This window comes from Oreochromis aureus, linkage group 3, assembly GCF_013358895.1.
Source record: "Oreochromis aureus strain Israel breed Guangdong linkage group 3, ZZ_aureus, whole genome shotgun sequence".
Classification (NCBI taxonomy): domain Eukaryota; kingdom Metazoa; phylum Chordata; class Actinopteri; order Cichliformes; family Cichlidae; genus Oreochromis; species Oreochromis aureus.
Genome location: NC_052944.1, coordinates 11,531,845 through 11,547,401, shown reverse-complemented (window position 1 = coordinate 11,547,401; position 15,557 = coordinate 11,531,845). Strand labels below are relative to the sequence as shown.

Below are 15,557 nucleotides of genomic sequence, written 5' to 3'. Positions count from 1 at the left end.
GAACTGACCATTTCCAGGGTCTCTTGGTGTTTTGAAGACAGGTGTGATGATCTGACTTGAACCTCTGAGTTCATTCAGCAATCATCTGCCATTTTCCCATCGTCTTATACAGGACTAGAAGTTTCTTGTAGCTGTTACAGGTCTGACTTGGGGATTTTTCTGATGACAGTTTGTTCCCGTTTAAACAGGAGAGAGGTTGTAGCTGGCTTCATGTTCAGTGCAGCTACACTCTGTGCAGTGAAGAAGCTACAAAAAGGTTGTGTAAAGCGGCACACTTCCACCTGCTGACATACAATGTTAAATAATGCCCCACAACAAAAATCATGGCACGGAAGTTTACACCTATTATGGGTTATAATATTCTCCATTCCATTGTTTAAGCTGTCTGTGGCTAACACACATGGATTGGCTAATTCATCCAGACTCTCAGAACTGATTTGGTAACTTAGCTGATTATTTTAGTTATTTTATTGGCTCATTTTATAAAACTAACCACTGCCAGACTTGTTCAGGGTACCTAACGTACAAGTAGGTAACATTATCTCAATGGTAGTTGCTGCTAACAAATTCATTTTTTATTTAACAGTCACTCGTGTAACGACTGACTTGCTTAAAACAGCAATAATCAACATGCGGGCAGTTAGCCAGCTAGCTGTAATTTAGCTAGAGCCCTATATCAGACACATGATAGCGCACTGTCTTCTGCATAGAGTTCAGACATGATCTGTGAGGTGCTGAATGCTGATTACAGTTCGCTTGACTGCCGTGGGTATCATTAATTAGTAACAATGGCTCTCTGGATGTTACACAGGGCTCCTTTGTGACACTGAATTGATGACCGAGGAGAATTTGCGCCACCTCTTTTGGCCCGTTTTATTGAAATCCATCATCTTTATGCGGCTTCTCAAACAAATGAGCCTCACTGCTTCTCTAAAATGTAAAAGTAAAACTGCAGCCTGGCTTTTTTCCCCTCGGCGATAATTGCCTGTCATTTAGTGGGACATCATATCACAAAGTAACTGGCATCAAAGCAGCAATGTGGAGCTGGAACACACTGACAGCTTCTTGCATCCCCTCTCTCTGCAGGTGGTTTCAGACACACCATGTCTGCCGTCACTCTCAGCCCTGTTTCTTGCTCCTATTAATCACATTTTCTCTCTCACACTCACACACACACACACACACACACACACACACACACACACACACACACACACACACACACACTCTAAACACCTGGCTCAGTGATGTGAGACATCCCCTCCAATCAGATTAAATTGGAACTTCTCAATTCCTCTCCTTCTGAAAGCCCTATTTTGGAGCTAATCTCCTGACTCGATATGAATTCATAAACAGCGCAGCGTCAGAATGGCTCACCTTTCAGCGGTGGGGTTGTCTCGGATTAATCCGGCTATTAGCGTGCGAGGTGAGGCTGCGAGAAGCAGCAGTTGAAAAGCACAGATAACATCCAGGTTGAGACTATATTAGTCAGGAGTCATTTGTAACGGACTGAATTGCTCCTTGCGGGATGTGGCTGCTTTTAAAATGATTTTCATGGCGTGCTCTGCAGCAGTATTAGAATTTTATTGTCTGGAATAACAGAGAGGTCACGCAGAGGTGCATTCTCAGAAAAAAAACATCACTTTCTGACACAAATGACATCCCCTCCCACCACTGCACAAAGATGGCCTGAAATAAGAACTTGGATGTACCTCATTAGTTAATCTCCCAGAAGCATTCACAGTTGAAATTGGCTGGTTTGATGTGAATACAGTGATTAAACAAGCTAATGGTGTAATTACATGTTTATGTCATGGTTTAACGTACTAGCAATCAGTAATGGTTTAAGTGTCAGCGTTCCTTTGGGCTGTATCCACGTGTACAATAGTGCTGGAAACAGGAAGTCCTCTAATGAGGAATGTCACAAGTTAAATCTTCTTGCTGATAAATAAGCGTTAAAAATAAATGTGTGAGGATGGTATTATTAGCGTTACCTACATCTCAGTTGTTAGTGCAGCCTATTTTTTCAGTGCAGTCAGGTTCATGTAGGAATCCTCGGTTTATTTAGAGGAATCACATTTTCCAGAGAGATTTGCAGAGCTATTTTCAGGGCGTATGAATCTGTAGAGGTGTGTGGCAGAGTATTTTCGCTCTGCTATGAGAGAGGATGTCGTTCCCATGTTGCCTGCGCTGTGCTTCGGGGAGGCTCTCTCAGCAGCGTCTCTTTGTACTGTAGCTTTGTTCTGACACCTGAATGCACCATTGTGTAATCCAGAGAAGAGTATTTCTCTTAAAGATGGGTCTGAATGTGTCTTCACTCTCTAACGCTGTACACTTTGAAAACTTTGGCTTGAACTTTGCTTCATTTCAAATGGAGATATCTCATATTTTAATTGGTCTGTTTAGTAAGTCCACAGTGCACTGATGCAGTTGATCAATATGCACTCATATTACGTGCTGATGTGTTCAGTTGTCGACAAAGACAGATGACAATGACAGAATGGAGTCGTAGTATAAATAAATGGCTATTGATTTTGAAATCCTAGTAAATTAGTTTGTGTGTTTAAAAAAGAATAAAATGAAATAGTCATGATATTTATTCTACTTTTTAGGCAGGAACCTGATTGAAAGTGGTACCCTGCCCTGTTGAATGTATTGTTAAAGTAAGCACATCTGTATGTAAATGCATTTGAATCTCCAAGTTTAAGCCACGTTTCAGCTAAGCCTCTTTCATCATGATCAAAAGTGGACCCCTGCTTTTTCACGCTAGTTTATTTTCTTTCATTTAGTTTTGTTTGGGCCCACGCCCCTCTGGAACAGGGGCGGGGAACTCCAGGCCTCAAGGGCCGGTGTCCTGCAGGTTTTAGAGATCACCCTGGGTGATTAGTTCATTACCAGGCCTCTGGAGAACTTCAAGACATATTGAGGAGGTAATTTAGCCATATAAATCAGCTGTGTTGGATCAGGGACGCATCTAAAACCGGACACCGGCCCTTGAGGTCTGGAGTTCCCCCACCCCTGGTCTAGAAGCTGCCACTTGGCAGCCATATTGAAATGTCTCCAGACACTTCTTTGGGCTTATTTTGAAGTATTCTTTTAAATGTAATTTTAGCACTCACAAAGGCAACTACTACAACTGTATGTAGTAACACTGGTCAAATGTAAAACCCTCTAAAAGTGTGCTAATGGAAACACTGGGGAAAACAGTGGTTGGAGACTGAGGTTGAAGTGGTTGCTTCTAAGATGGGGACCTGTCTGCAACCACTCACAGCAGGCTTCAAAAGGGACTTTGGTGCATGAGACGACCATAAGAGGGAGCCAGTCTGCTATCAGTGCTCAGTTAAATAGGGGCAAGTTGACAGTTACATGCTAATGACATCAGACAGGTTGGACATGTGGGGAAGCTAACTGCCATCAAATAGTCATTTCACAGACCTAGAATTGAGTCTAGAGTAGAAACAGCTCTTAACGAAAAAATTTTCCTTTAATAGAAATCTGCATTCAAAGACATTTCTTACAGGATTAGGGTTAATCCGTGGCTGTGAAAGCAGCCTAGACTGTCTCCATTTCAGTTCTATTCTCAGCCGTGTGTGCTCGCCTATAGACTCACACATCACAGTGTGTTGTGTGAGTCACGTGTGCCCGCATGTTCACTGGCAGATGCCCAGCGAAGCAGCGTGCGACTGTCGATTTGAGAGTTTGGTATTAAAAAGTCGACTGTGTTCTTTGGAACAACCTCAAACTTCCCACATCCAGCGTGGAGACTGAAGAGTCCTCGCTAATTGATGCAGTTTTTCCTCTGTGCTCTGGTCTCTAAGCGAAGCTGGAGAGATAAGATGCTTTTTATTCTCTTTTTCATCACTCTTTTCCTCCTCCTCGCCTATTTGACCCATTTTATCAGTGGCAGATAAAACCAAACAAATCAGAGGAGCTGGAGCTTCAAACTCTTTGCCCTTTGGCTGGCGACTCTGACACTGTCTTTTCTACTTCTTCTTCACTTTGATCTGCCCATTTACCATTTCTGGCCTTTCCCCCTGTCTCTTTCTGTCTTTTTAGGTTTGAAGTTCTGATAATCAGTTGGTCATTCTGTGCCCACTGTTGTGTGGGCAAGTTTTCATTTTTCCTCCAGTTTCCAGCCAGTTTTGTTAATACTTTATAGTTAATCTAACTCTTTGGCCTTTTTCATGTAAAGTAGCACACAGCATGTGGTGGTGATGCTGCTGCTGCTGCATTGGTTCTCATCAGCTGTTCCTGCTGTTTCTATATTTATTATTTACATGACACGATTCTTTAATTTTTAGTAGGAAACCAGCCAAATAAACCACATTAAATTTAACAGCTTATATCACTGGAAGACTTAAGAATGGCTTTCTTTATACCACTTTGTGTTAGCGAATTATTAGCTTCATTGTTTGGCTATACGGTGGCCTTGAGACGTCAAACAAACAGTTTTTTAAAGCAAAAACCACAACGGAGGTCGAGTGAAACACAATCACAAAAAAAGCTAAAAAAAATGGAAGTGTTTCTGGGGACACAATAATGTGGTAAGTATTTTTGTAGTGTTTTATTCAACTTCTAATGTGCTTTTTATTGTGTTTTGCTGCTGTTTTTTTTCCAGTCCATTTGACCTCTCTGGGCCACCGTAGGCTTATCTCTAGGGCTCCACCATATCATGCCGCCTGTGATAATAATACATTTTTATGTATGCATTTGCATTCACTAGTCCACACAACAACTAGACGAGCCCAGGCATGTCTTAAACTGCGTGCCAGTCTCCAATGATTTAGTAAAAAGGGCACTATTTCAACTTCCACCAAAGCGCTGCACTTCATAAAATATGCAAGAAAACTGTTTCTGCTTAAGGTGGAAATAACACACTTAGGCGGAAATGCATCACATATACTAGCAGCTCATGATGTGTGTAAACAAATCACTCCACCAAGCGTCGCTGGAGTACTCACTCGTCATGACGGGAAGATCAAACTGTAGATGGAAATTCCTGGTGCGGTTACGTGGTGGAAAAGCCAGGTTTTAAGTAGCTGCTCAAAAAACTAAATATACAAGATCCACAATACAAAATATTTATGCGGAAAAAGTTATTAAAAATCTCTAGAATATATGTTGGAGGTGTGTTGGAACAAAAATTCCCCAAAAAGCAATTAAGTGAAACTCCCACACACTTGTCTTGCTTCCTGGTAATACATTTAGGCCATTGCATTCTAATCAGGTACCTGATGAAGGTAAACAGGACAAAAGTGTTGTAATTTAATAACTGTATTAGTGACAGTGTGTGGGAGTTTCATTTAATTGTTTTGGGGGAGTTTTATCATGTGATGATATTGCGTAGATGGTAAAAAAGTTACATTGTTAAGTTATTTTCACTATTGTTGTTAAAGTGTTGCTAATCCTGTTCTTACATTAGTCTCATGTCCCGTCTGTCTGTGTATAAAGCTGCTGCTGCCACCTGAATGAAGCTGATCGGGAAATGAGTCGATGTTCTTGCTTTATCAGTCTGAAATACTTTACGGATTAAGCACAATTTCTTTTTGTGTATAAATTATATTCTATAATTGTCCAATAATATTGTAGTTTCCAGAGGGAAAGTTGGAAAACTTAGCAAACTATCATTATCTAATATTGTAACTGCAGCTGTCCAACATTTGTGATATGATATATATCTCGTGTCTTTGGGTTTCTGCTTGTACCAGGCACCGGTCATATACCGGTGTTAATGCGTAGAGCATGTAATCCAGATATTTGACTTGCACACAGGTACATGCACATGCACACACATGGCTCTACGTGAAAACATCACATACCACTGAGGTTTTGTACCCGTGTAACAGGATGAGAGGATCACATTAGGAGCTTTGCGCCCCCACCCATGGCCTGCTGGCTTGGTCTGATGCCCCTGTTCCAGCTATCTCCAGCTGCTTAACTGCCCTGTGGGGATAAACACTCTCAGGTTCAACCTCTAACAATCTCTCCCCTGCAAAGTGTTTTTGAAATATTTGTGCTTTAACGTTGACCTATAGTAACTAGCAGTTAGCTCCACACCAGTGCAGTTTTGGCTGTATGATCAAGGCTTTCTCAGTTGCACTTTTAAGCTAGCAAAGCATAATTTAGTTGACTCGAGCACTGCAGCTCCCGTGGGCCTGGAGCCTGTAACATATACAGCACAGCTAAGTAGCCATAAAGGGATTTGAGGGCTGGAGTTTCTCTCATATAAACTGTCCAAATAACAGAGTGAGGAATTCTTTTTAGCACTCCTCATGCAGCCAGGACTAAAATATAATGAGGATATAATGAGATGATCATCCGATTACTGATATTTATCACCCCATCTTCATCTTATCTGTGCACTTAGCTAACAAAACTATAAAACATTTATCCTTTTTTCTTTAGCTTGTTACCTGGAGATGTGTAAGAGGATCTTTGTTTGTGTCAGTCTGTTTATTCCTCATGTTTGTGTAGAGTATGTCAGGCTGGGATTGACATTTTTCAGTCCTACATGTGAGCACTGAATTGTTCATTAGGGTCTAGTGCAGTGCTCATGCAGGACTCTTTGACAAACCCACACATCTGTGAGCGTCTACAAGTGTAATGAAATCTGACAGAAAACAAGGAAAAGAAGAGCAGGACCCATTTAATTAGCTTCTCTTCCTCTTGCTCAATAATTCTAGGCTTAGTTCAGAAAGTGGACCAGCGCCTCCCGGTGGCCAACGAGTACCTGCTGCTCTCCGGCGGGGCCCGCGAGGGCGTCTTGGACCTCAACCCCGAGGATCTTGGGGACTACGCCAAAGGGGCCGACTTTGACCTGGATTTCACCCTGCTGGTGCCCGCCCTTAAGCTTCACGACCGCAACCAGCCAGTCACTCTGGACATGAGACACTCCCCGCCCTGCCACTCGTGGCTTAGCCTTCGCCTCTGTGACTCCAGCATCCTGTCCCGCTGGAGCATCTGCTGCCAGGAGGAGAGTGGGCATCCCACTGAGGAAGAGGAGGAGGAGGAGGAGGAGGAGGGGGAAATGGGTGAGTTGCAAAAAAATAGGATAATCAGAGATGAAACTGGGAAGGAGAAATTCCTAGACGGAGAGGAGGACTGTGTGTCAGCTGATTGAATCTAAGTCACGTCTCTCATAACTTGATGCACGGTGTTGTGATACAATTTTAAATAAACTCAGAGACGTTTACGAGTGTAACACCTTCTTTACTCACGGCTCAGCCTCTCTCATCCTTTAGGTCACAGTTTACAGTGTATAGCACAGAGAAAATAAAGGGGAAACACGTAAACACTGGAAGATCAATTAAATCTATTTAATGAAGTTTACAGCCTTGAGGCCTGCTCCCAATGATGTTGCGACTTATGCACATCCTGTGGGAGCAGTTTCAGCGGCTGCAGTAGTTTTTAATTTGCCCGCGATTTTTATGTGACAAATGACGCATTCAGTGGGAACGGGCCATTAGCGTGCCCGGGGTATTTGTCTGAAATTGGCTTCCGTCGGGACCCTGAAACTTTGGCGCCGTAAATATGTGATGTATTGAGTGTCCTACTTCTTTAGTGTGTATAAACAGCCCCACAAGATTACTGTAGCAGGCTGCAGAGCGCAGCGTCTCGAGTAAAGTGAACGAGAAGTACAGAAAACACAGAATAACAACGGTCTTCCAGGTCTTGTGGGGTTCTGGCTAAGCACCTGAAGTGATGAATGTGAGATCTTCGGGCTCTGTGACTGCACGCTGTGAGATAAATGTATAGAATCAGTGACTCATCCTGCCTCACTCCCTCCCTTCCCCGCTCAGGTAAAGGCTCCATCCCCTCCCTGGGCTCCCCTCAGTCTCTGGATGGATGCTACTTCTCTCCCACCCTGGTGACGGACTGGTTCTGGGGAGTCGTGAGCGAGGCTGTAGAGGAGCTGAGGCGCAGCCCCCAAAGAGGCATCCCCACCCCTGACCGCCTGGAGAGAAACGGACCCCTCACTACTATTATCCTGCAGGTACAGCTTCGGCTCTTCTTTCCAAAACGATGATAAACTGAAGCCCTCATTACACCTCAGTCGATAAAGAACATCAGGGCTGTTTAACTTTGCAGCTGTGTGAAAATTGCTCCTATTCACGGGACGTTTATGTGGAGTGAAATCAATATTGCAGAGGATTGTAGTCAAATGTTAAAATAATTTTTTTTTTCACGCCCTGTTTGTAATTCAGCACCGAGTGTGTGACATTTTAATATTCCTCCACACTCTCCTTCCTGCAGGCAGGCTCGAGCCGGGTGCTGTACGACCTTCTGCCGGTGGTGTCGTTTCGAGGCTGGCCCGCTGTGGCCCAAGGCTGGCTGACCGCCAACCACTTCTGGGATGGTAAAATCACAGAGGAGGAGGCCATATCTGGCTTCTATCTGCTGCCCTGCTGCTCCCCGCTGGGTGGTCGGCCTGACAGGGAGTGGAGACTGGCGTTCTCACGCAGCGAGGTGAGGGAGCTTGTTACCGTAGTAACAATTTTCTTTGTTTCCAATGTTGTTTTTCATTTATGCCCCATTTTTAATTCACTCTCTTATTTGTAAAATTGGAGATCATTTTATTGATACTCTTATTGACAATACTTACCATAATCTTGGTGTGTAACAGAGACATAACAGAGGTCATGACGAGTCTTGTGTTAGACTGTCAGCCACCAGGATTTCTGTGGGGTTTATCAGGATGTATCAGATGGAAGGAAGCAAAAATTAACAGAAGCCAGCAATATTTCATGAGAGATAGAAAATAACTGCACATTTACAACATTTACACAACTGATTGGGGTTAATGCTAACTAGTCAGGGAGCATGACAGTGTGTAACACAGGAGCTCCAGTGAAGATGAATGGAGGATAAAGAAAATGTAGCATTTTTAGCACTTTTGAAAAATGAGAATTATTTTGCATCTTTTCTGCTCGCTGATTCAGTGCTGGTGATTTTAAGGCAGCTCTTCCACACATGACGACAGGTGAGGCAAAGATGATGTGTTACTTAACCCTGACTTGTTTTGGAGACAGAAAATTGATGCGTCAGAGTGAGTTTCAGAAGTGAAAATATGCCGACTCTAAAAAGAGGACTAAAAAATAGCAACATTATATGTAATCATAAAGCAGCCTGTGACAATATCTGACAGAAAGAGCCACTGCAAGTCTATCTATGTAAGTCGCTCTAGTGAGGTGTGGACAGGTCAGCATCTCTCTCTGTGGCTTCAGAGGAGTAAACACTCTGTGGGAAACTTTTGTTGCCAGCTGACTCGTTGAGATCAACTCGAGTACGGCTGTGTTGTCTTCTGCTAGTTCCCTGTGTGCTCTACTCCATCTCTCACCACCTCTCTAACACACACAGCCATACGTGGACGTCTGGTAACAGAAAGAAACTATTGAAAGAAGCTAGCACGACCAAACTAGACTGTAGAGACGATAAATTAGAGAGAAACAAGTGCCCATAAATGAGGAATCTAAGTAAAAATCAACAGCAGCTCCCTGCACTCTTTCCTACTAACTGGTGACTCATTGGCTTTTGTTTCTTCTGTTACAGGTTCAGCTGAAGAAGTGCATCCCCTTCCCCATGGCCCAGGCGTTTCAAGCAGCCAAGGCCGTCCTATCTCGTATCCTGGCCCGTCCGCGAACAGGCCTCAGCCTCTACCACCTGCGCACCCTTCTCTTCTGGGCCTGTGACCGACTTCCTGCTGCCTACCTGTCCTGCCCGGACACCGACACACCCGGCCGCCTCCTCCTGGGACTCCTGGACGACCTGGCTCATTGCATCCTGGGTAAAAACTGTCCAAATTACTTCCTGCCCCAAAGCAACATGTTGGAGCACCTGACAGACAGCCAAGCACTCCTTGTCGCCAGGAAACTGGCCCACGTGCGCTCGGATCCCAGCGAGCACCTGCGGGCGGCTCTGGACCAAGCCCAGCAGGCGGGCCAGCTGAAGAAGGAGCTGACAGCAAGCACTAACGGCCACAGCTCCCCCGGGCATCACTCGGCCAACGGCATCATCTCGCCTTCGGAGGACAAGCTGGCGCAGCGACTCCAGCAGCTGGTCACAGAGAACCCTGGGAAATCCATATCCGTCTTCCTCAACCCCGATGATGTCACCAGGCCACACTTCCGCATCGATGACAAGTTCTACTGACCCAGACACGCTGCAGGGAAGACGTATGGATTTAAGTGTGTTTAGCTAACAAACACACTGAAGAACGCTGTGCACACGCCTCCTGTTTGACCATCCTACGGCGATGAAGCCGTGCTGCTTGACTGACTCTTTAAACCAAAAACACTCATTTCTCACTACTGAAAAAAACAAAACAAGAAACGTCCAGTTTACGCGACGTTGCATAATGGACATGATGTCACCAAGCTGTTGCCACGGAGATGGCCCTCTCCTAATGAGCTGGCCTTAACAAGACTTATCAGCTGGTGCTACAAAGACAAGGGCCGGGCTTTAGTCAGAAAAATAAGTCCAGTGGAGATGAACACAAAGTGTGTGTGTGTGTGTGTGTGTACATGTTCGCCCAAGAGTTTTCATGGATTACTTACACTTCTGAAGTCAACTGAAAGCTCCACGATTGGTGCATTTCTCCTTTTTTTATTCCAGATCAGAGTGAGCTGAATTAGAAAGGAAAAACAAGGTGTGGCTGATGTAACTGAATGTAATGTTGTAAGGAGAACTGCCGAGTCTTTATAGTCTCTTTTCTCTTTAAACTATATTTTAGCCCTTTTTTTTGACCCTCATGCCTCAATTTATGACTTTTTTTCCTCCTCACTTAAAAAAAAAATCTTTCTCAGGTATGCACAACCCTGTTTTTGTAGGTCTATGATTATAATGTTTCATGTCAAATACATTTCATGGGGTGATGGAATGTACCAAAGAGCTACGTTTGAGCAGAACAAACACGTTTTAACATGTGTCGACATCTTACTCTGGTCTGACCTGACAAATCGACGCGGTCAGAATGTTTGTTTGCCTTTTATCCTTTGAAAGTCTCACACCAGCATGTAAAATGGTAAAGGTGGCCCTAAAATTACAGTTAAGATTTGTGTAAAAAGTGGATCAAATAAATAGGTGCAAAACTTGCAGCAGAACAAGATTATCATAGCATGGTCACAGTCTGAGAAAGTAATGGTTTCAAAATATGAAATTATAAGTTGCAGTCTAAAATGTTTATCATTTAAAACTCATAAAGCTATATATAATTAGAAGAAACTAGGAGTAGGGAAAAGGGAGCAGGGCCTTTAAAATAAATGTAATCAATGAATGAAAAACATTTAAGTTCTGGTAGGTAATCTGCAAAGAAAGACAACTGCATTTTTTTCCAATACCAATATAAAAGTAAAACTGATGATAACTCAGTTTTCATGCAGTGATATTACCATGAAACCCCTATAAGTCATATTAGTGCAATGATAATGTTTCAAGTTGATTTAGGGGAGCTTTTGAGGCTCTTTAGTTGTTTTGCACTTCTAACTTTATTCCTCTGTCACAGTGAAAACTGTTCTTGCAAACAATAATGAGAAAGGAGTCAATAGCTAAAGTGTGCCAGACGTTTTATCTCATTAGCGCTCGACTTCTTGCTTACTGACTGACTGTTAGCAAGTTGTTAGAAGCCATTTTTTCCCTCCGCTTTAGTAGAACTGAAGCGCATCAAATGATATCCCACAAACAAAAACAAAACAGTGAGAAGAAAGGAGAAAGAACCTGGGTGAGCTATTGTAACTGACTAGTGCTAGCATGCCTTGGCTGCCTGCTTTTAGCTGTTAGCTTGCTGGCTACAGTAGTACACCGCACCTCCCAGAGCCACAACAGTTAATTCATTATGGTACTGAAACTAGTATGTACAATATGAACTACTGTTTGATTATAAAAAAGGAAGCTTTTTTTCTTAAAAACTAAAAGCATCTGCTAACTTTGCTAATTTAAGATAGCTGGCACACAGCTAGCATCTGTAGCATTACCTTTCTCAAGTCAAAAAGAGTAAAATCATGTTAAATAAAAATGAGAGGAAGACTGTCAGTCAGCTTGTGTCAAAGATGTGGCTCAGCTTTGCTATTTCACTCGCTGGTATGAGAATAAAATGAAATTCAAGCAGTTCAAGAATTTAAGAAATTGCTGGTGCTGCTAAGTTATCACTGTAAGTTCTAGATAAATCCATAAAACTTTAACCTTTTCAGTTTTGACTTTTGAGTGTTATGGTAGGCACTTTAAAAGGGGATTAAGAAAACTGAGAATACAAAAGGTAACTATAAAGCAGCAACTATAATCTGCTTGTTGTGTGATGACATATGGACCCTGTTTCCAGGTCCATTTAGTCAGTTTTGTGCACGATGGCACTCGTCTCGCTGCTGTACTTCTCCATAAACTACCCCTCTGTACTTTATGGATGAAATTATCCCTCACCCCAAAGCTCATTGCCTTTGCTGCTGTGTTGAAATTCGCATAACAACACTTCTGTAGTCAGCTAGCCTGACTTCACTAACACTCCTTTTTGTTTAAATCCAAAGTTATAGCTTTTGTATACTTTACGAACACTTCACCAAGTAGCTAGCTAGCTAGCTAACTTCACTAAACTTTAGAAGTCATCTTTTTAATGACCGCCTGGATGCTACGCATGATTGTACACAATTAATTGGAGTTGAATGAATTTGGGCCGTTTTATCCCTCAAAGGTGCCTAAAAGGTGTTTACTTTTGGGAACCGAAGGAGAATTTGGACCCAGAAGTAGATAATTCTCTCAGACTTTACAAGTGGAACGCTGTTCGGGGTTTTTTGGCGCTATTGTGTACTACAGCCACCACTAAGTCTACATACTCCTACAGAGGGCCCCAGTACATCTCTTCTTTTTAAACATTGTGTAAGCACATCTATTCACGTACTGTAGGGGAAACACACAGTTTAGTGTCTTTTTTGGAGGCTATTTTTGACTTGACTGCTTCTGGTAATTGTCCCGTCTCCTCCGCTTGACTAGTCCTTTTTTAATGAGCTTCATGTGCTTGTATATGCGCCGACGTGTGTGTTCACTGAGAGACGAACCTTACAGCAGGGTGCAGACAGACACCCAAATGGTTCCTGTGTAATTTCCCCCCTCCGTGGGTGCAAGTTGGCCTTTTACCTTCATCCCACTTCTCCTGGCAACTTGCTGGTCCAAACCCACCCCCCAAAAATAAGCTCTTTATACTTGGTATCACTCCAGCACGCTGTTTACTCTGTAAGCAGACGCTCTCCTGCAGCGCCACTTCGCTGATTTGATTACAAGCCGCTGTGGCAGAAGCAAGAAGCAAACCCAGATCACTTCCACTTACATGGATTTAGAGAGAGTTTGTTTTGCTTAAGTGAATTTGAGACTGCATGGCTAAGTTTTGATCCAATTAGTTGACCCGACACTGCAATGCTGCTTTCAGTGTTGGGTACAAAACACAACAAGCACACGAGTGGGTACAAATCTCCTTAAAAATCAGGGTGGTGGTTGATTTTAAACTACTGGTTAGAATGTTTCAGGTGTCCTGTGTTACACTGTCAGCTATTGTGTACTTACTACTGAATGATTTTTAAAAGAAAATAATATGCGTGTGTGTGTGTGTGTGTGTGTGTGTGTGAGCCTGAGGAAAACCAAAGTGTGTTGTCGAGGCTGCACAGAATGTCTCAGCATGGTGTGTATTCAGCTGTTAAGGTGGACTGGGTGTTTTCAGCACTTTCTCCAAGATGGGCCGGATTATGGCTGCCCAGACTCAACAAGATTTGATCACGGCGTTTATTTATTGGAGCGTAGAGATGTGTTAACGGTACGTTCGACATCCGACTGAGAGTGTTGGAAGTTTAAAACGTGTCACACTTTGTACCTTAACAGGCCTAGTTAGAGATTACTAGACACTGGAAACAATCAATGTTTTTACCTGAATTGTTGGATTGTACACATAAAATCTTTGGGGTATTATATTGATTCATAGATATGCAAACAACACCCCCGAATCAAACGGCTTGTGTGTAGATTTATTGTCGATGTAAAAAACGAGGGATTGAGTCACTGTCTGCTCTCCAGGAATGAAACACCTGAACACGTCACTGTCTTCTCTTTGCTGTTCTCATAATTAAAAAAAACTTTTGGTTATAACTTTTGAATGTATCCTCCATATCTTTCTAATTTGTTCCCTACTCGAGATCACAGTCAAATCACCCTTAGCTGTTATCTAAGCAGATGTAGTGTGCTCTATGCTCAGGCACTGAGATAAGCATCTGTAGTGAATCAGTCCACAGTTTGAGAAATTGAATTTCATATCTCTCTTATTACTTGAGTTCTTTCTCCAATTTTTTCTTTCTTTCTTTAAAAAAAAAAGCAAGTTTTTATTTCTCTCTATGCTGACTGATTTGCTTTATTTATTACCGTTTATGTTCTCGGGGTTTATATTGGTTGATCTTCAAGCTTTAGCATGAAATAAAACATTACTTTTAAAATGCTACCACGTGCTGTACTTTGATTATGTGTGCATCATTTTTTATAAGGATAAAACAGTGCTCTGTTTCCCTGTGACTAGTCTGCAGTCTAATAGAAGACGCAGGCTTCAACATCAGCTGCAACACCTGTTTAATCCAACAGAGGGCACCACAGGACAGCGTTACAGCGAGGCCACCACAGACCCGCCTCACTGCTGCTCTGATAAGAAGCTGATGTTGCATTCTGTCAGCGTCGGTGTGCTCTCGTGATGAATGTCAGATTAAAACTGGTGCTAACCTTGCAGCCACATCTCAGTCAAGTTCTTTATCCAAGTCACAGCAACAAAGTCAGTTCTGTTTTCTGGATGTGGAAAGGTCAGAGGTCAATCTCGAAGCCTAAGCAACACAGTTTCTTGCTGATCTATTGGTAAAAGACATTTGACAACATGTAAGAGATGAATGAAGACAAATACACAGATTTTAGGACCCCTTTATTATAAAAAAAAAAACAACCCACATTTTTTAAAAATGTATCTTCAACTTGTGCACGCGAGACTGCTAACAACCAAACAAATGGAGCAGATTACATACAGCCTGCCTTTGAGGAGAGAAAAAGTTACTGCTCGGAGTTTCATACACAAGCTTTACTTCATCATCATTATTATTATGGCAGTATTAACCTAGACGAAATTTGTCGACGTATTCTAGGTTTACTTCAGAAAACTAGTGCTAATCTAAATCTTTCATTTACCAAAAGACCACCGAACAGCAGCAGGCTGATGAAAGTGAATGAATAGTTCACCTTCATGTCTGTTAATGTCAGCTTGTTTTTAATGTGGAGCTTTCTCTTTCCATTTTCTAGCTTGAATATTTCTCTGGTCTCTTACTTTCACTTTCTTGTCTTTCCCGGTTGCTTTCCCTTTCTTTTTCTCACTTAGTTTCTCTTTTGCTTTCTTGCTTTTCCATAATGTTGAGCAATCAAACACATTGACTATTATTTATATTGTGAAATACTCACGGTTAACACATTTGCACTACTTTAGCTTCTTTAAGTTTCTTCATGTAATCTCTCTTGAACTTTCTCAGCAGAGGTTTGTGTAATTCTTCATCTGTGGT

The 15,557-nt window shown here is 42.5% G+C and overlaps 1 protein-coding gene across 4 annotated transcripts in view; it reads left to right on the top strand.

The window, feature by feature from the left end:
- Positions 1-15,557, top strand: part of tmem102 (transmembrane protein 102) — a 41,147-nt gene that overhangs the window by 13,905 nt on the left and 11,685 nt on the right. For 2 of the 4 annotated variants that reach the window (XR_005612502.1, XR_005612501.1), the window contains exons 3-6: positions 6,684-7,031; positions 7,800-7,993; positions 8,254-8,466; positions 9,550-11,716. Coding sequence is in view for 2 of the 4 variants with exons in the window: in XM_039610063.1 (XP_039465997.1) it covers positions 6,684-7,031; positions 7,800-7,993; positions 8,254-8,466; positions 9,550-10,149 (1,355 nt within the window). In the remaining 2 variants the exon portion in view is untranslated. Of the gene's footprint in view, positions 1-6,683; positions 7,032-7,799; positions 7,994-8,253; positions 8,467-9,549; positions 14,127-15,557 lie in introns of those variants that run through there. The other 2 variants (XM_039610063.1, XM_031735031.2) reach the window with 1 other exon arrangement.